General features: G+C 44.1%; 1 protein-coding gene across 4 annotated transcripts in view; it reads left to right on the top strand.

The window, feature by feature from the left end:
• Positions 1-4,193, top strand: part of SNAP47 (synaptosome associated protein 47) — a 30,260-nt gene extending 26,067 nt beyond the window's left edge. For all 4 annotated transcript variants that reach the window (XM_067292062.1, XM_067292059.1, XM_013958874.2 and 1 more), the window contains one exon: positions 1,568-4,193. In XM_067292062.1, coding sequence (XP_067148163.1) covers positions 1,568-1,714 — 147 coding nt within the window. In that variant the 3' untranslated portion in view covers positions 1,715-4,193. The remainder of the gene's footprint in view (positions 1-1,567) is intronic.
• Positions 4,194-20,484: the final 16,291 nt, after the last annotated feature.

Here is a 20,484-nt window from a genome sequence, read left to right as displayed (position 1 = left end):
CTCCTTTCCCTTACTTTACCAAAAAGCCACAGATGTATTGTGTTAAACAGGCTGCAGTACTGGTATCTTCAGTAGTATTACCTAGATGCTAATTACTAAATTACGACCTAAGTAATCTAGTAGTATTACCTAGTAGCACCATAGTTGATGTCATGGACCAGTGGGGGTAGGATAATTTGTTTTCTTGGAGATTACTATTACAACTGATTGGTTAAGCTCCTCTTATGAACCAGGCAGTGTGCTGTCATTGTGGATCCTTCCATGGATGTCTAAGGAAGGAGAACGTGTAGGCCAGCAGTGACAGGAGAGGAAACCCCTTTCTAATATGAAGGAATTGAGAAGCCACATATCTCAATCCACATGATATGATGTAGGTCTGTCTTCCAAATCTCCTGTTGATGTGTCTGAGGAAAGGCAGCTGAGTCTTGTCAAGTCAACCATGCTGGACAGGTGGTTTCACTTCACACTAACAGACTTATTAAGGGAGTAGCCACAAGGGGGAAGAAAAGGCAATGATATAATTCATGCCTTAATCTACTGTTAAAAAAGAGCCAACCTTACAGGGTAAGGAATTAAGATGAATTTCTCTTGTGTTGTTTGGATCTCTGTTCTTGGAATCTGTTGTGTGAACTGATGAAAATCAGAAGTTGAAAAGACATAAAGATCAGTGTAGATGATGGTTATGGATGACTCTTGGCCTTAAGAATTTGACAACCAAGTGTTCTCACTCTCACCGTACAGACTTCTGCCCTACTTGGACTACTGTTTATAGGGTTTTTCAGACAAAGTGCCCTATAGCAGTCATAGGGTAACTCTGGATGTTTGCTTACAGTCACGCATATGAACAGTAATTCGTGAAGTGTTGTGTAAACAGGCTGATCGGTAGTATAATGCTCGCAGCCGGGAAGAGAGCCATAGCCAGTGCGTATGTTGTTTCTCACCTCAAGTACAGCTTGAGTCTCTTTGGCCACCTTGGCATCCATTCATACCGCACTACCCCTCTAGTTTCTTGAAAATGCTTTTGCTTAGTCGCCTAAGTCTTGCTTCTTCCCTTCTGCTCCACCCAGAGTCACTTCTTTCTCCAGCAGATTGTAATGAAACAACTTATCCTGTTCTTCTTTGGCCTGATCCCTGCTTAACTTTTAGCCAAAATCCTTTCTGGTTTTGCAGCAGCGGTGTTCGCTACCCACATTGGCTCTCGGGATGTGTAGTACCTCGGGACAAACCACTCCTCTGAGATGCAGACCTGCCAAGAAGATAATAACAGAGCCAACAGAATGTTGAATTTACATTGATTGTTACTTCTGATTTTCTTTTTCCTAGCATTTCAGACTTGATTCTTCTGTGCTTTAGGCCAATTCATTGTCGCACATCTCACTTCAGTTTATCAGCACAAGAATTGCATCTTTTTTTTCCCTAGGATGTTGCCAGCGCAGTTCAGGGCATGAGTTCAACAAATGAGATAGCCATTTAAAGCAAAGAGTTAACTAATCGCCACGTGTCTGTAACGCTTCTCGAAGAGCGGGCTGATCGTTCACTGAAAGCTCTCAGTCTTTTCTTCTGACAGATCCTAAAGAAACTGAAGGGCCTGGCCTTAGAGACAGAGGCAGAACTGGAGAGACAGGACGAAGCTCTCGATTCCATCACCACCTCTGTAGACCGAGCAACGCTGAATATTGACAAGCAGAACCGCAGAATAAAGAAACTAACGTAGCGGCCGCTGGGGATGGCGACATGAAAAAGAGGAGGATTGGGGAATTGTGTTTTTAAAGACTGTGGCTTTATAGACACTTTGATTCTAGGGGAGCTGTTTGCAATATTGTCTGGAATACGGTGCTGCTGATACGGGATTTCTGAGAGGGGAGTTGCAAAAATGTCTCCAGACTTAGATGATTTTTGAAGACCGTTTTAGGGTTAAAAAGGCCAAGGTTTTTAATCGTGGTGAAACAATAATAGAGAATTCCTTACTACAGATAATCTGTAAATATGAAGTGGTGTGGTTTCATCTGAATCAACTTTTATGCTGCTGTTTTATGTTACTGCTTTTGAAAGGCTTTTTTTATTGCAACAAAGAAGTGAGGGAGAAATTAACTGCATATGAGACTACTTTAGATGATTACAGCCTATTAATTCTCTCTCAAGGTCTTTTTTGGAAATAGCTAATACCCGAACTAAGGCCCAGATGTCTAACTGCAAGTCGTTGGGACTTTTTTTGTAAGTTAATGCTGAAGTGAGCAAATGATGGTGATAAAACCCTGTGATCATTGAACAAATAGTTTTAATAGGTTTCAGTCATGCTTTTAATGTACCCAGGAATTTTATAAGAGTAATGTAGGCTTAGTGGCCACAGCATTATGTTGCCATGTCCTGGGAAAGCAAGAAGAGGTGGATAATTAATGTGGGCGTATTGGTCGAGACATCTACTTGATGAGCAGATTTAGTTGTGTTGACATTGGGCAAGTGTTTTGCTTACTGAAGTCACTTATTAAAAGTAAGTGCCAAAGTTAAATATATGCTTCTCTTTTCCAAAAAGTTTTGCTGATTCTTGATGATCATCTACAGGTTTTTGTCCCCCGCCCCATTTTAAACCACACAGTTAGCGAAAGAATTAATTCTGGAGCAGAGGAAGTGATTTTCTTCACCAGCACACTTGTTCAGTACATCTCTTGGAGTTCACTGCACCTATCCCTCACTCTCACGCAATGGCTTTATATTTTTTGATAATAGTCTGACAGATGGTTGCAGTGTCCTCGGAGTGTTATGAGCATAGCGTCCAGTTAATTTGTTGCCTAAATACCTTGTTGGAGCTGGGCTACCACATCTCTTGTGGTTGTTGATGGAAGGATTCTTTTCCCTTTGCTTACCTGTCCTCCGCTTTCCAGGGAACTCCCCGTTGTTTATCTCCAGCCATTTAGATGTGGACTTTACACGGAACATTTTTGAGTCTCGACTCCAGGTGCTTAGGTTGAGGGACCTATGGTTGGAGCTGTAGACATCTGTATATCGTTTGGCAGTTGTAGTACAGTCCATCTATCTTGCAATTATTATTTATTTGCATTAACTGGGGACGAAGCATGTCAAGACTTCTTGTAGTCCTGTGTTTTTAAAATTAAAGGGAATATCTATGAATTATTGCCTAATAGATTTCGCTGAGTTTACAGTTAGCTCCCTCTGGACTACAAGTGGTGGAGACCTTTTCCCCTCCTAACTGACTGGCTGCTACATAGAAAAGATTCCAGATAACCCATATATTGCCTGTAGCAGAGAACTTGAAAGACAGACTTGCTGGTCACCTCACATTTCACTGACTTCTACAGTTTACCAGCTATTTTAGTTCAAAGTAGCTGTTGTAATCTCTTCTTTTTTTTTTCCAAGTGTTTTAATATTTACAAAATTCTTGTAGTGCTTTCAGAATACAACCCACAACACTGCTGGTGCAATATTTTTAACGAGTGAAGCTTTGAACTGTTTATTCCACTGATAGTTGATAAGATTTTTTTCCTCGTTTTCAAAGTAATACAGCCTACCTTTTAAAGAAAGGTATAGTAAATGACATATAGAGTATGTTGTTTTCAAGACCTTATTCTACCTTGTTTTGTATTACTTCATATTAGTTTGTTAGTATTGGAGTAAATTGTACTTCTGCACTGCAAGTCCTTCGTTTACAGTCCAAGTTGTTACTGGCATGCACTATATCTAGTTGCTGAATATGGTGATTATATATACATACACAATATGTACTGTGAAATAAAATATTGCCTGGGGTTCTATTTCTTGTTTGTTTCTGATACCCAAATCACTGTTGTTTTACTGTGAGAAGAAGATAATGTTTACATAAGTAATTATTTAATTAATTTAAAAATACACTTTGCACAAAATGTATGTTAAGGTGTTGACTGGGAACGGATCTCTAACCTGAATTAGTCTAAACCAGGATTGCCAAAAATACTAATTGCACTTAGTTTAGTTTAGCATTCTTTGTGCCATAATTTTTACTGTTGTGGTTTTTAGCACTAGCTGTTGCATTTGATTCTGTACTTTGTGTTTTGTGTTAGTCTAACATGTCCATGCTTAAACAAAATTGTAATACTGTTTGTAAGAAGTGAACCTTTCTAGAGCTGTACATTCGCTTCCTAGCTGAACTTCATCTGCCCAGAGGACTTTCAGTCTTATTAAATATCTTGGAATAGTGATTTTTCTCTCTTGCATTCATTTGGGAAGTGGTCATACAAACATTCTGTCCATCCTTTATCATACTGTAGAACAGAACTTAATTTAGGATTGTTTTGTTTGGTTGTCTTTTAGTGCAGGTATTTATTTATTTATTCTTATTATTTTTATTTTTTTTTGCAAAAATATTTACTGGTGGATTAGTATCAAGGGGGATATCAGCCATCCTCATCTTGACAGCACAGAAGGCTGGAGGTGAACGGCAGCACAGTGTGCACAGTGTTTGGTGCTCTGTCCTGGAGACTGCTTAACTGCTTGGATGTTTTATGTTTCGAACAGCCTCTTGATACACAAGTATCAGATTTTTTTCTCTGATCAAAACTTCTTTTAACAAGAGGAAAAAAATATAGATCTTTTTCTGTTACTGCCAGAAGTACTTAGAACCTGCTAAGTTCCCTTCTTCTGGGCTTAGCTGAAGCGCTGTTATCTTCCAAATAATATCACCCATCGGGACTTGAGCTTCTAAGCGAAGATGCAACAAATAACCTATGAAAGAAAAAAAATAATCTTGTTCTCACTTCTTTAGTGACTGTTATCTACATGAAGTTTAAAAACTTTCTTTTAGGATAAATTATGCCTTTTATATGCAAAATTTACAAGGTCTTTTTATGTCTTTTACCCCATGTGAAAAGTGGGGGTCTCCGTCAGTACGATGCATAACAAAAACTCATGCAATGGAGATTCTGAGCTGAAAAATAAACAGGTTTTCTCGGGAAGGCCTTTCAGCTCAGGCAGAGCACAACTTCAACGTGCTGCATCATACGGTCATTTTATAATCCTGCGTGGGCTCATGGCAGTAATGAGTGAGCTTGAAAGGGCCTGAGCTTAAATATATTTCTGCATGGGAGTTTGAACGTCTTCTGTGGGATCAGTGAAACACTAGTAATAAACAGGGCACTTTGCAATGCTCAGATGAGTGGTGCAAGGAGCTTTTTGAGGCAATTAATTAGTTGAACTAAGGCCTTGTAAGAGCTGTGCTTTGAAAAGCTAGTGCTTTGAAAACACTGATTTGCTCCTCACGGAAGGAAATGGAGCAAAGCTGCTTGCAAACGTTCGTCTGCCTCCGGTAAAAGCGATTAAGAGACAAACGGCTTGAAAGCATTCTCCCTGTGCAACTTTTAATACGGCAAAACACAGCAGCAGCAGCAGCAGCCCTTGCCGCCACGCTCTGTGTGTATGAGCAATGTCAAACCTCAGCCCGGCAGAGGAGAAAAATAATTTTGTAACTGCCCTAGTCATAGGTTTAACAGCTGGAGTTTGCAGAGTGAACAGCGCTTGGCTGGCCGAGCGCGCCGGCGTTGCGTGTTTGTGGTTCCCAGCAGGGCTGCTCGAGCCTCTCCTCCGTGGACTCGGCGAGAAGCTGCCGTCTTGCAGCCACGATCGCTGGGGCTTCGTCCACCAGCTTCATCCAAGGAACAGCAGCACAGCGTGCGCTCGCTCATCCTAAACCGGCGAGCCGGGGCTTTCTCTGGAAAACGCGTTGCCTCCTCAAGGTAAATACAGTGCGTGGGGCCAGCTGTTTGGGTGCCAGGGCACTGAAGACAAAACAAGCACCCTGGATTCAAGCTGCCTCCTGTTTTAAGTGGAACGGTGTTTGCTTAATGGTTTAAAAGTCCAGTCTGGCTTCTGTCGAGTGGTTTAATTTTAAACAAGTTGTTTTTTAACCCTTTTGGCAGTAGAGAGGTTAAAGTAGTTCAACAGCAACCTCGGAAGCCTGAGTTCAGGGTTGATTCTGGACTCTTGATTGCTCCCTGAAAGCTTAATTGGGGCCTGGGTCATTCAGGCGGGTGAGAAGCAGGGGTTGAAGACAGCCAACAGTGACGGTGGTCACAGGGCCACCTTGCCAGCTATTGCCTTATAGCAGGCAGTGCCCCTTGACCACGCTGGCCTGAATCACTGCGGTTCCTGATACTTAGTTAAGCCTTAAGCTGTCTGGTTTCCAAAAGGTGCGTGTCTGGGTGTTAGCCACGTGCTCTGTCGCGCTCTGCTTTCCTGCTTTGCATTGTGGATTTGGTGCAGCAAAGCAAAACCTGCAGAGCTAGAACTCCCCTGGCTTTTTGCGCGACAGCTAAACCGTTGAACTGTTCATGGGGGTGAGATGGTTGCTAGTGAGAAGGAAGAAGAAGAGCGTGGGATTCATCCCTCCGAGATAGACGATGTAGACGGGTGCAGACAGGCTTCACTGGCTGAGAGTTTGTTCGGGAGTGGGCAGCAAAGAGCAAGCTTTGGAGGGCCGGGTTATGTCTGGCAGGTTAGAGCAGGGGAAACCACGTTTGAGACTTCTGGAGAAGGACATTTGCTGTGAGAGTGCTTGTGTGCTGGGTGGGACCAGACTGCCTCTGCAAGGAGACGGAAAAGGGGGGAGGAGCGAGGGGGAGGGAAGGGTAATGTGGCTTCGTTGTTGAGGTAGAGGGCTGGCCCTTGGTCTGCCTACGTTTCATTTCCATCAGCGCTACGGACTGTCAGCCACACGTGTTGCTTAGGGCTTGATTTAGATCATCTATATTGGAGTTAATGCTCCCTTTGGGCCGTGGTGATTGATATTAGCCGAAAATGTGGATCTTTCCACATTGTGTTTGAATTGCTCATCTACAACGTGGGAATAGCTTTTTCTCATCTCTTCCGAATCCTAGCACAAACTAGCGCAGAAGCTAGTAATCTCAAGCCCTAGTTTACATTCAAAGTGCCCACCCTAGCATAGACACAAGCTAGAAGTTTCCAAGTTGTATTTACAGGAGCAAAAACAGCACTTCTGGATACTGTGAATGAATGTTAAACTCATCATCACCTCCCTGCGATCGAAGTCCCGTTCCCCGTTTCTCAGCTGGTGGAAAGTGAGTCACCGGACCGATCAACAGATTTGCTAAGGATCAGCATACAGGGAGCCTAAGTCCCAAACTGAACTGAGATCTCTAAAGTGTAGGAAAGATTAGGACCATCTTTTAACACTCGATGATGCTCAAGAGTTATTTTATCGTTGTAAAGTATTTATCCTGGGCTTGTCAAACACATGCTGTTTAGCATTTTGCTTCTGGATTAGACAATGAGTCCGAATTTCTGTGAGCTTCGGTGCATAACCTCTGTGAGGACCGCTTTAATCCTTTTGACTCGAGAAAGAAAGACCTATTTGGAAATGTTCTGATTTGTTCCATATTGCACATGTTTTTAATATGATGTTTTTTTGTGGTGGTGAACATTGTTTACAGCCATGGAGTTACAAATAGAGACAGAAGAAGGTCATTGCAGGTACGTAGCAACGCCAAGGGCTCCCTTCCATTACGGCATCTCCATTCAGCACTTGCAGTGTTGCCAAGCTGCTGAATGCCAGAGGCTAAGAAAGGAATCTGTATGCAGTGAAACAGTTTTCAGGTCTTGAATTCTCCTTAAGAAATGAATCTGTTGGGCTGCCTGCATTCTTTTCCTTGTAACTTCGAAGTAAAAAGCAAACCACACTACAGGCTTCCATCTTTCCTCTGATGTATCACATAGACTGTATTAATCACAGGTATTTTACACAGGGGTTGGGCTGAGTTTTTGTCTGGGCTTACGGGGTATGCCGCACTGCAAATACTGGAGAGCGTATCAGTTTTAATGAGTCTCATGGCATTCGTTAAGGTTTGTAAAAATCATTGCCAACATTGTACAGAGGTGGTAACAAAGGCACAGAAGTTGGTACATACCATGGTAGGCTTCAGAATTCATGTTTGCCTAAATAGACTGCCTGATTTTGAAGATCAGAAAGAACCATCATGGTCACCTACCTTGGTTTCCAATATGATTGTTTTCCAGGCCTTTACCTTTAGCTAAAACAATTCTGAACTGGAAAACGTGTTTTCTAGAAAGGCTGAATCAAGGTATCAAAGCGCCTTCAAGTGGTGATGAACATATCGGACCTCTTGCTCATCTTTTCAAATGCTTGTGGTTTCAGAGGACTGGCAGCTCTGACAGCCAGGTTTCATGTGAAGTTCCCAAATAGTGAACAGTCATGACTAAGCCAACATTTTCAGCTCTCTCATCTGTGGTCCTACTGAATATCAGTGCCAACCAGAATTGAAACATTTTCTTCCTGATTAGTAAACCCGTATCCCATCCAGTAGACCACAAGGAGAACAGTTTTCATTCTGTTCCTTGGCCATGCTAGACTGACTTTAAATGTAAACGATCTCTTACTACTTGCTAATCAGTAGGCTGTCTGAATGCAAGCTTTTCAGGAGATTATGTTTATAATCCGTGTATCTATATGCTTTCATAACTGCTGAAAGTGATATTGTGGTGAGAATTTTTTCCTGTACATGTCAAGTTTTCAACTTGATGCAGTTCAGTTCTGAATTATTTAATAAATTCCAGCCTCCTCCTGTGAATTGCTGCATTGTAGTAGAAATGTGCACAATTATAATTGTGAATATAAATGATGATCAGACCCTGGGTTTCATGCTACATTTTTCTGTCCGCAATCCCTTCTTCCTCCTCCTGAAATGAAAGAATCCTGCAGAATCTGGATCTTGCAGCTTGGTGGCAAAGCAAGCCAAGAAGCTTTTTGAGGGTGGCTATGTTGTGAGCTCTCAGCGGGTCAGCTGCGCTCATTGTCCATTTTTACATTCTTATCCTGTGGTAAATGAAGCCATTTATGTGTCTTGATGAAGACTAAGACATTTGCGTTCATTGGGACGAGGAAGCACATACAACTACCTTGGAGTTGCCAGCATGACCTGGCTCATCTCGCCCAAGGGAGTGGAGTCTCATGTTGACACATACACCCCTTTCCTCAGTTGTTTGGAAGTTGTCGAGTCCCCAGCCAAATTCTCCCTTTTTCTTTTTTGTTTTTTTGATGTTCAAGCCCTGTTTCCCAGCCCATGGGGTATTGTGCCATTCCTCTCCTGCTTTTGTTGAAGGCAAATTGGTCTCTGCCATGCTTATGGACAGTTTACAGCAAAGATGATCTTTACAGTCTTCTATAGCTTAATCCCCTTTTCTCATCTTGTTTATAATATCAGGATGCGGCTTAATATGTTGGTCATTCTATATAACATCTCCCATCCAGTGATTTTACTCTGTTAACCTAAGATTCATAAATAGCCTGATGAAGAGCAAAACTGCTTGTTCCCAGGAGAGGAGGGAATTTCTGGATGAGAGGTTGATAATTAAGAGAAATTTAAGTTCAGTCACAGCTTGACCAGAAATTTCCTGTGTGATCTTCCATGTGTCACTGAAATTTTTTCTGCTTCAGTTCTCCACCAGTCAACTGGGTGTTATGATTCATCCCTTGCCTGTCTTTCAGTTACTTAATAGTAAACCTTTGGGACATGAAATCCTCAGTTTATTTGTAAGCATTTAGCACACTGGGGCTTTGATTGTCACTGCGGTATGAATAACAATAATCTCGGCTGAGCTATTAATAAATTGTTGGTGGAGGCAGGCCCTGAACCCCAGCTACCCAAGTCTCAGTGTAGCACCTTATCCACAAGTTCCTTCTCTTGTCGTTTACTGCCTTGCACCAAAAATATGGAGGGATTATTTTTCATTGTGACTTTTACAAAGCTTTATGTAATTGCTTGGCATTTCCCTGATGGCAGGGAAACTAAAAATGAATGTCCCTAAAAAGTGGTCATTCTGTTTACTCAGGACTCCCCCAAGCTGTCATGCAATAATGCATTGCTCTACTCAGTGTGAAGCTAGATGTTGAAGGACATCTTGTGTATGGAAAGATACCTCGTGAATTGAGTGCTGAAGAGTAGCAGTGAAACTCTTGTGTTACTGCATGTGATCAAAGGCATCACGCTAGCATGCCTCTTCGTATTATTCACTGCTCCATGTGAGCTAGCTTTGACTGTTCGGAAGACGTTCAGTGATTGTGCTGGGTTTTGTGCAGAGGCAGCTATGGAAGAGATGAGCGAGTTTATTGCAACGGGCTCTCAAGAGTTATTTTATAGAGGCAGAATTTCCCCTTGGACACTAGATGTTCTCATTGTGCTGAGATTCATGGAGGAAAGGATCCCTTTACGGTACTGCTCAACTGTCTTTTAAGGCTGGTATATAGCCAGGATTTCTCCTGTTTGGTCTTAGGAACTTAACCAAAATGCATGTGTTGTCATTTTATGTTCCGTGTGTAATCACTGGGGAGACTCGCGGAGAGAGACTGGCACCGAGAGACCGTTCTTCCATGTCAAACTCAGATGCTTGCCAGGACCGCTGCCCTCCACTTCCACGCCTGCCTCTTGCAGAATCCCCTGGCTGATGTTCAGACCCCACTCCTTGTCCCATCCCACCTAGGCGTAGGGAGTGCATTCAGCCTTCTGCAAACCTCTACAGCCATGTCTCCCTTAGGGGTCCTGTGCCATCAGTAGGTGCAAGGAGTAATGGCCTTGGGGTCTAAAGCAGTTTGGGAGCCTCAGATAAGTGCTTGCTGCTCTGTGGAATGAATCTGCACATACATATGTGTATAAATCAAACCTGTTAATCGGAGAATAGAGGCAAGCTCTGCATCATGGTGTTCCCGTGTGCTGGAAAACGCTAGAGCAGCAAGACTTCAGCTACCTGCCCTGTCTCAATCCTGGGGGGTCAGGCTGGGGTAAAAATGCAGCACTGGAAGCTCCTGTGCTTCCCCCTTCCCACTCGCACACAATCACTTTTAAAAGCAACTTATTTGGGAATATGAAATCCGGAACTTGGCTCAGGTTGTTTATTGCCAGGTTAGAAAGACATTTTATAATCTTTCCCGTCAGTGAAAGGAACACGGAGTACTTGGAACGGGCCTAATATTGCTCATTACTTGCAGTTAAAATCCAGGAACTAGAGGCAGAGCCAATGGCTGTTGAAGTTAGTAGAGAGATTTGCACTGATTTCAATAGTGGTAGCAATGAGCTCTCGGAGCCTAGCTTTTATTCCCCATTAAAGATGGCACTAAAGCCCACTAAGACCGCACTCAGAAATCCAAAGTGGCAAAGTGTAAGGTGTCTATGCCCTTGTGCTTCTGTGGGTTTTAGTAAGTGACTGTGTTCAGGTTTATTTCATAGGACTTCTCTGTCCTTCAGCATGACACATCCGTCTTCTTCAGGATGGGGCCCCAGGTTGATTCATCTTTGCCCTTTGACAATTCAGCCTCCTAACTGTGCTCCAAAATAGGACGTGGCCTTCCATGTCGAGTTCCTTCCTCGACTGTCCTGCACGCTGTGCTCTGTGCATCCCATCTGGCTCGCTCAGGGGGAAAGAGGTGCTCTGTTTTGCAGATTTAAAACCGTGATGGTCCCAGAAGGTCGAATATGATGGGAGAGACTATAGAAACACGAGTAGGTCAGTTTTGCTAGGTCCAAAATCGTTGCATGGACTCTGTGACCAGAGAACCATGAACTCTGAGTTTCTTCTAGCGGATGTTTTATGGGCCTGAGCATGGTATGTGAGTTTACACTCCGTAACGATGAGTGGGAAATTCCCACAGCTGGTTGGAAGCCTGCTCAGGCTTTTTCCAAGTCAGCGCATTTCTGAGCCAGTCCCGTGAACCTTTCATTTAAATGGCCTTCAGTTCTTTGCAAGACTGGGTGTGCAGTTCCAACCACAGAGTGCATCATCCGGAGCCAACACCTGGGAAGGAAAGGGAAAAAGAAAAAGGAAACAAATTCATACTTGCGAAAAACCAGGAATGACCTTTACAGCCACAGGTCAGGTGGAAAACCACGAATTCAGGGGAAGGGAGGAGAGAAGATCTGAATGGCTGGCCTGAGCCGCTGCTGAATGCGTTATCCAGCAAGCCTTGCTGATTGATGGGAAAGGTTTCTTCTAAGGATGGAATCGTTTCCCACTGCAGTCTCCTGGCTACTTCAGCGTTTCCGAAGGTGTGGCACGGCGCGATGGCGAGGCTTCTTGCCTAGGCTTATTTGAAGCTCATAGCTGTTCTTCACTCCCAAAGGATCTGGACTGTCTCTTCATTAAGGGCCAGATTTTGATCTCTCTACTTGGTCGCCCTCCAATGTCAGCAAGGATATTTGCAGAGAAAAGTCCCATTCATTGCATGCTTTGGTAGCAGACTCTCCCCTTTTTCACCGAGAGAGACCTCTTTTCTGGTCCAGGGCAGGAGGGACATTCAGGATACCTCAGGAGCCCTGCTGACTCATTGGGGAGCATCTGATTTCTTTTTTTGGATTGGATAATGCAAAATGGGGTGGAGAGGAAGGATTCTCGGGTATTTAGGCAGATTGATGAAAGCTGTCAATTCTGTTGCATTTCATGACAATTTGGATTTTAGTTCCCTGCTTTTCTCTCTGTCTTGTTTTTGTTTTTTCTTGGAAATGGATCATTTCCATGTTGACATCTACAATGAAATGTTTCAGTCGAGAAAGAACAAACTGCACATCCTCTGTGCAATGCAGGGTGGGAAGTCAACCTTCTCTGTCTCAATTGGAATGTGTGAATGGATGTATTTCTCAAGCCTTTTCCACCTGTACGTCAAGAACTGAAAATCCCTGGGCTGGGAGTGCTTCCCAGGAACAAGGGAATCCCTGCTTCGTCCCAAGGACTCTGTATGTGGTGTTGATAATGTGCAATATGTAGACAGTCTTTGACACAGGAGCTGGAGCCTGGGTTGCCCTCTTTCCCAGAGAGGTAAATGCCTGGAAGATTGTGGTGTGCTCAGATACTTTGTTCATTGGGACTCACATCCCTATATAAAAATGCGGACATATTTCTTTCATGCATTCCTACAAAATACAAATTAAAGCAGTATGTTGTTTGAATAAAAGCCTAGAACAGATAGATTCCCAATACAGACCATTCTAGAAATAATCATTAGGAAGAACAGAGATTTTTAAAAACACTATAATCAAGGGACTTCTGTGCTGTCCAGCTGTGAAGTTTTGCAAACTCTATGAATCACTGTGTTCTCAAATCTGTTAATTTTATCACAAATACTATGGTATTTGATATCTTAAAACTGCAGCTCCCAAATTATGGTGACTAAATGAGAATCTGATTTGTTACTCCATTTGTTCAGGCTGCAGAGAAGAAGCTTTGACTTCAGAACAACATTATTAACTTTTCAGGAATAAAAAGTCAAGTTTGGGCATTTGTCTATTCTGAAATTAAGATAATTTTGGCACTTCTATAATTCTGAGACCAGTTCTAAGGTAGGAAGCTGACAGTCCTATGCTCTTTCTGTGATTAACGGAGGGAGAGGACTTCCTCCAAAGACCTCAGAGCAGATGCCGCACTGAAATGCCAAAAGTTATGTGATGCTACTGTCCCTCTTGAAGTTGGCAGTGCGATAGCTACCAAAGGGATGTCCGTGACCCACCAATCACTGAGGAAGCATGCAGAGGACCACTCCAGGCTTGTCCTCCTCTTACAGTGTTCCCAAAGCAACCACAGGTGGATAAGGAATAATAGGCCAAACAGATCTTTGGTCTGACCCAGTACAACTGCTCTTGGGTTCAAGTGAGTGCTAGGCTGTAGATCCCAAGAGTGAAAGCCACTTCTTGGCTGATGTTCCTTGTTGCTTTAAAGCTTAGAGGACTTTCTGCGTGATGTTTCAGCGAGCTGCTGTTGAGGCTGGCTTGCTGCTTGCTTCTTGGGTTCACCCCTGACTTTACAGAGCAGGAGTTCCAGCTGCCCTGCCCTTAATGTTAAACTCTCTGCTGAGGGTGACGGCAGTGATTTCAGGACTTGGCTGCCGGTGGGCATTTCAATGCAACGTTCCCCCTGCAGAGCATCTCAGCAGTGAAATGCGACTTTGTTCCAGGTTGCACTTTGTTAACGTAAAAGAATTAAATGCAATAGATGACCTAGGACTGTGTTACCGCTGTTCAGCAATCCCTCTTTCTTCAGCACAACACTTAATCAGGCGTTTCAGCCCCAATGCGATTTAAGCGTATACTAAATCTTAAGCACATGTTTAAGTGTTTTGCTGACTAAGGGTGAGATTTAATAACAATGCATGGTTTTTATATAGCACATTCCGTAAATGTCCCATTCTATTTCTTTTTAGAGGAGGTAAATATAATTTGATTAATTTGAAATGGGGAAACTGAGGCACAGGGCAGTACAATAAGCTGCGTGGCGGCATACAGCAGTGTCACGGCCAAACTGAAAATGCAGTCTTTGCTTCTACCCCAGTGAATTAGTCACCATGTTAAGTGGCTTCTGTAGATTCAGTCTTGATAAAATAGACTTAAAAGTGATAAGGGAAGGACAGTCCTAAATACTCAGAGCATGGATTTTGCCACAGACCCCCCACATCTCACCCTGGGGAGTCGGTAGCAATTAGGTGCTTACACACCAGGAAAAAGCAAGGCTGGAGTCTCTCCAGACACGTCTGTGTGATTGTAACGCAGCCTGGGGCGAAAAATCATCGTTTCTCCAGCATCCAGCTCAAAACCGCATAGAGGTGCTAGCATGGTTCCAGAGGCAGCACAGCCACGAGCTCATCCTCCTGCTGCTGGCAGGTGCTGGGGGCTGGCTGAAGGCTCTGGGCGTAGTGCTCTGGTGCGGATATAAACACCGTAATTTTGGTACTGTGGCTAGAACTCAAGAATTCAAATCCAAGCAGCCCTTGGGGGCAGGGAGCGCAAAGGCCTTCCTAGGAAAGGATCCCAAGACATTTTGGCTGCCCAGTGTCAGCCGCACAATTTTGCTGCAAGGACACGGCAGACGGAGAGAAGCTACCAGACCAGCTAAAAAAAGGAACCTTTTTTATTTGAGTATTTACTCTGGTAGTTTGCTTTTTTAAGCCAGACCTAATCCCGATCTGGCTTACCGTGCAGTCACATAAACATGCGTGCCAGCACAGCACAGACAGTCATGCAGGGGACGAGAAGCAGCAACAAGGCAGGCGTATTGCTTAAACTGGTGTAGGCAGTCCTATGCTCCACAGCCTTAGAACCAAAGGCACCATCCATGCCATTTTTACCACCAATTACCAGACCAATTTCTGGAGTCATTCCTGAAGCCTCCCTCTCCTCCGCCATCCAGCAAAAGCAGGCTATTTTTCATATGGCGTGGGAACCTGAGCTCCCAACCTGACATAGGGGCCCTATTGGGTGCTGTGTATCTGCATAAGAGATAGTCCCTGCCCTAAGAATTTTGTGAATCAAATAGAAAACAGACAGTTTTCAACAAACGTGACACAGTGCATCAAAGAAACTGTTGGAGGACACAGGACAGCTGTACAGGACCCAGCTTGCAAGATTCATCCCACAGGACCCACATGTGATGGAAAGCTGAGAGAATTTGATTTGCCCTGCTTTTTTTTGATTTTTGCCTTGGGAGGTGCTTCTGGAGGACCTCGGAGATACAAGGTCTCTGCTCCTCCTGGGCAACTCTGGGAATACCCTGCCTTCGTTCTGTGCCTTGGCTTCCCTTCTTGTCACATGGAGCTGATGGCTTGACCTCCTTTGGAAATGGCATTAAGGCCTGTGGTTGACATGAGACGTAATAGGATCTCACAATATTATGGTTTATTATCGCTTTTTTGTTCTTAGTTTGTTGGTGCTAACTAAAGACCATGCTAATCTTTCTTTGCATCTAGCTTTTCCCTGCCTATAGTGGCTGCAATTGCTCTGATAAGTGGTTTTCTTGCCCGGTTCGATACATCGATACAAATACGAACCGCTGCGGTTTCTTCTCAGGAAATGAAAGCATTCCATCATCCTCTGCGCTAGCCGGGAAACCCAAGCTCGTCAGCTGAACCGGCATCCCCAGGTGCCTCCTCAGCACTGGCTGATGGAAGGGCCTGAAACAACATCCACGCAGGCTGCGGTGGAAAGCCACTTAATGAAATTTACAGTGTCCTCTAGACGGGCAGCTCAAGTGCTCTGCAGAAAATGAAGGGTTTTTGACTTTCTGCCCATGACAGGTGGAAAGAATTTGCACTCAGATGTTAATAACAGATGCCATTTTCCCTTATGATTTCCTTTGCATGCTCAGGAAGGTGTTTTCGGCTAATGTTTGGTATGTTGTCCCCCCGGGATTCCGGTTACTTTTATTGTAATAGGATTTTAATTTTAGCTTCTAATATGAAATTATGCTAGTCTCCAGGTACATGAGAAAATAATTTCCATACCAGCTCTCTTCCATTCCTTCATGGCCTGCAGCTGGGCGGGATGGGGAAGATTGGAGGCCAAGAAAACAGAATATAGAGCCAGAAGTGCAAAAGTGCAAAAGGTGAAATGCCTGGCTGATGGCACTTCAGCATCACTTTCCGAGACCTCCATCCCCAGAGGTATTAATTCATGCTCAGTAAAAGTGTTGAGGTCTTCTGCGATACAGCAAAGGCATCAGGCAAGCCTGAAGCATCATCCCACTGGGCTGGGTTCTGTGCAAATGGGAACCATCCTGGACATTGCAAATGTGTGGCTGGGCCTTAGGACCTGGGTTCCTCCCACCTCATGGTAGACACTTAATTGAGCACCTATGTGAGGACTGTGGTTATCTTAGGGTTATTCTGTAGTCAATGGATGGAGATGGGCAGCTCCAGAGGGCGTTTCAGCCTGTCCTGTAGAGGGAAGAATTGCCCTCTAGTCATGGCTGCTTCTCTCCACCAATTACAGAAAAGTGGAGGATGCCCACAGTCCTAATCTTAGACTTTAGGTGAGATACACAGACCCTGAGCATCTAAATATTGCAGAATTAGCCTTTGAACTGAAGCGGAGGAGTTCAGCATCTCCGTGAAATGGGTAGATGTTGCAAATGTTCCTCAAGGGAACCGGATCTAATCAAAGTTCAGTGCACTCGGCATTTCAAAGACTTGGCCTCAAAGTTACAAGGGAGCTCGGAATTTTGAAAAATTAATATTTCAGGATGATGTAATATGCTCAGACTAATTCCCAGCTATTATTGCAAGCACAATATACATTTACACTCACTTTTAAATTTCTCGCTCTTATTAAAAAAATAAAAATCTACAGGTTTACTGAAATATTAAAACCACATCAAATGGGTTGAAGCTCTCCCTTACTATTGTTTACATTGGCCAAAAACCCCACTTCTGATGCCTTGAATGAATCCAGCAAAGCTGCAAAGGACTGTATACACTCAGCTTGATCAGAATAAACACTGTAATAGAGCAAGTCTCGGAAAGAGTGACAGAGAACTTGACAGGACATGAAAACAAACTGGTTATTTCAGCATAACTAAAACACAACTGCTCCTATTGTCTGTTTTTTTTTCTTTTCTCCTGAGAGTCAAAGATGTGACCTGAAATTACAATGTACAACTGTGTTCTCAGAACATTTATGATAAAAGAGTTTCCAAAAAAATCCACAACAATTTTCTAAAAATTGGGTGGCAGATTTTAGTATTCTTTTCAGAGTTTTCTAGTCAGTCATCCAAAGTTGACATGTTTGACAGTGATGAAAGACAGCTCTGCATTTCTTGTAGTGTTTTAAGAAGCATTTTCATGATACTCATTAGTTAGGGCTTTATTTTAAGGAAAATGTGTATATTTCAATACCAAGTTTCAGAAAATGTGTCCTGTGCTCTCATAATCCTAGTCTGTAATCCCTAGTTTCATAATCCTTAGATTTATAGGTTCCAGTCTGCATTAGACTGCGTTTCTCATGGCCATGCTTTTTAGAAGACTGGGAAGGGAAAGCAATGCATCCACCAGGAGCCCCTGATTCTGCTGCTTCATGGACATCTGCAGCCTTGCAGACCCATTTGGTCCTTTTTTCAGACGTTGCTGGTTCTGAGTTTCTTCAGACCAACTACATCATCTTGAGGGCCACAGCCCCTTTGTACTCCAGTGAGGAGAGAAATGCAAAGACAGACTTGCCCAGGTTCTTCCAGGTAACCTGGACTAACTCTGTTTCTATAGTATGTAGCAAGATCTGCCCTCTCACATCATTTTATTTTATTTTAAATTTGCAAAGCAAGAAGGGATACAGTCTTCCTGAACGCCACTCCTATCAGCCACAGATCTGTGACGGGGTTTGACCTGCATTCTTTATGCATCCCATGAATTTTGATGTATTTAAAGCAACTTGGCTGAATGTGAGCTGGAACACGCAGCTGAACCAGAATGTTTCAATCATCCTGAGGTTTAGAGCTGGCTGGTTTAATGTTATAACTGAGGGCGCAATATGGAATCCATTGAAAAGCCCATAATAATGTTGGAACTAAACAGATGAGAATATCATTATTTTTGTCTGAGTGACCAGAAGAAGAAGAAAAAAAAGGCAAAACCTAATCTAATGACATTCAGCTTAAATCAAGGAGAGGCCACTCCCAAGATAGTCTGTGTCAGCAGAGGCAGTGGCAGTGCTGGAGAAAGGCTGATTAGAAGGTGGTACTGAGAGGTCCTGTGCTCCAACTGCCCTTCAGCAGATGTACACAATAGAGGTGAGGAGGGATAAAGAAAGAAAGCAGGTCTGAAATCAGCCAGCAGACATAAAGGGCATAAAACGAAGCATGGTTCACATCATGCCTCAATTATGGAAGGACTCAAGCCTGTCCGCTCCCTTCTCTGTGTTCTCCATCCCTGTCTTCTCCTCCCAGCAGGTGCATTGTCTGCTGCCTCCATGCAGTCAGAAGCCATCCAAAGCAGTCCCTGCTGCACATTGCCCCTACCCACAGCAGGAGTTCTGCCACAGATCCACCTTCCTCCTCCATTTGATCCCTTTAGACCTCTTCTTTGACCCACCTGAAGCCACAAAATGCTTGGGCTGTACTTAAACAGTTGGTGTGCTCCGCCAGTCTCTGCACTACACTGGCCTACTCTTACCCAAATCTGCTCATCTCTGTGACCCAGCTGGCTCATGTCTCAGGGCACAGTTTTGCAAGCAGATTAATTGAATCCAGTCTGTGCTGCCTGTAAATTAGGTGGTCTTTCCCTCCCTCTGCAGCTCCCAACTGCATGCACCTGTCCCTGTTAACACTCACTCAGTTGTGAGGGGAGCCAGATGAGGGAACTGACCTGGCTGCAACCTAAGCCAGGAAAAAAATGAGTAGCTTTCATCCATGTCAAGAATCTGATCCACTGCATCATGCAGCCACCTGAGTGTTAGTGCTGGCCCGGGGAAGTCTCTAGAATTAAGAGAGGAGGGGAGAAGCATTGTCAACATGGACTTAGACCATTTAAACCATTGTGAAATTGGAGGTTTCACCTCACACCTGATTTGGTGTGACTGCAGGCTGCTGACAGAGGGAATGGCCTGCTCCATCCTCCCTGCATCCTCAGCCACATGTTCCTTCCCTCTCCATTGTGCTCGATCTACTAATTGCACAGCCGCAAGGTGAATGGGATCGATGAGCTGATCTGAGCTGAACCTCCTTAGTTTTCCATCCGATCAGCCAGTTACTCTGATTTACCATGTGGCTGCACAATTACTGTGAGAGCGTCAAAACCACATAGCTGGAGAAAGAGGAGGAGAACCAGTGCTGTCCACAGCAGCCTGCAGTTTGCACCAGGTTCAGTGTAACATCAACCCACACCTATAGACAGAGTGTGCCTACATTGCAGGCACAAGGATTGGAAACGTATATCAGCTGGCTCAAGCAGTGATGTAACAAGATAGATTTGACAGCGCAGAGCTCAGCTTGGGCAGCAAAGTCAGGCCAAGAAGCTAAGGCTTGTGGTTCCCGTTGTTACCACTGGATCCCCCATGGCCAGATCACCAACAGCGCAAGGGCTGACCCAGATTAAGTGTTTCCTAACCGGAGTCACTCCACACATCACGTTAGTGTGGGATCAGCTGGGACCCGCTGCACAGAGCTTGTTCTGCTTCCCGACCTTTATGCCACTTCTCTGCCGACTGCAAAAGGCCGTGCAGCACATTAAATGAGCCAGTGCACAGTTAACTCATCCAAATATTTTCGAGCCAGGGCAGTTCACTTCCTTACATTAATTTGATGCTTTGTTCCATGGGGCTGCAGTGGTTTAGACTCAGTGCAGGGAGTGTTGAAGCCAATTGCCCTGCGCCAACCCACGGCCTCAGTGAATTTACCTGTGTCGTATTAGGTGCTGCAGCGATGAGAAAGCCCACTGCACAGCTCAACAGCTGTGAGCTATCTGGGAATCTGCAGCTTGGCACCGTGACCCTGCTTTTGATATCTGTCAGCTCTCTAGGGCGGAAGCCTTACCTAAGTATATGGCATCTTGCACAGATACCCCCTGAGAGGATTCTCTGTGCTCTGCAAGATGGCACTCATCCCATAATACCTAGGCCCATCTGGGGCTATCCAGGATAATTCACCCAGCCTGTTTCCCACCTTCAGACACCTTCTTTCTCGGGGGCAACTTGGTAAGAGGCTGTGGGCTGGATGAGTTGTTTT

The sequence above is a fragment of the Apteryx mantelli genome, chromosome 2, assembly GCF_036417845.1.
Source record: "Apteryx mantelli isolate bAptMan1 chromosome 2, bAptMan1.hap1, whole genome shotgun sequence".
Taxonomy (NCBI): Eukaryota; Metazoa; Chordata; class Aves; order Apterygiformes; family Apterygidae; genus Apteryx; species Apteryx mantelli.
This window is presented reverse-complemented; position numbering and strand designations above follow the sequence as displayed.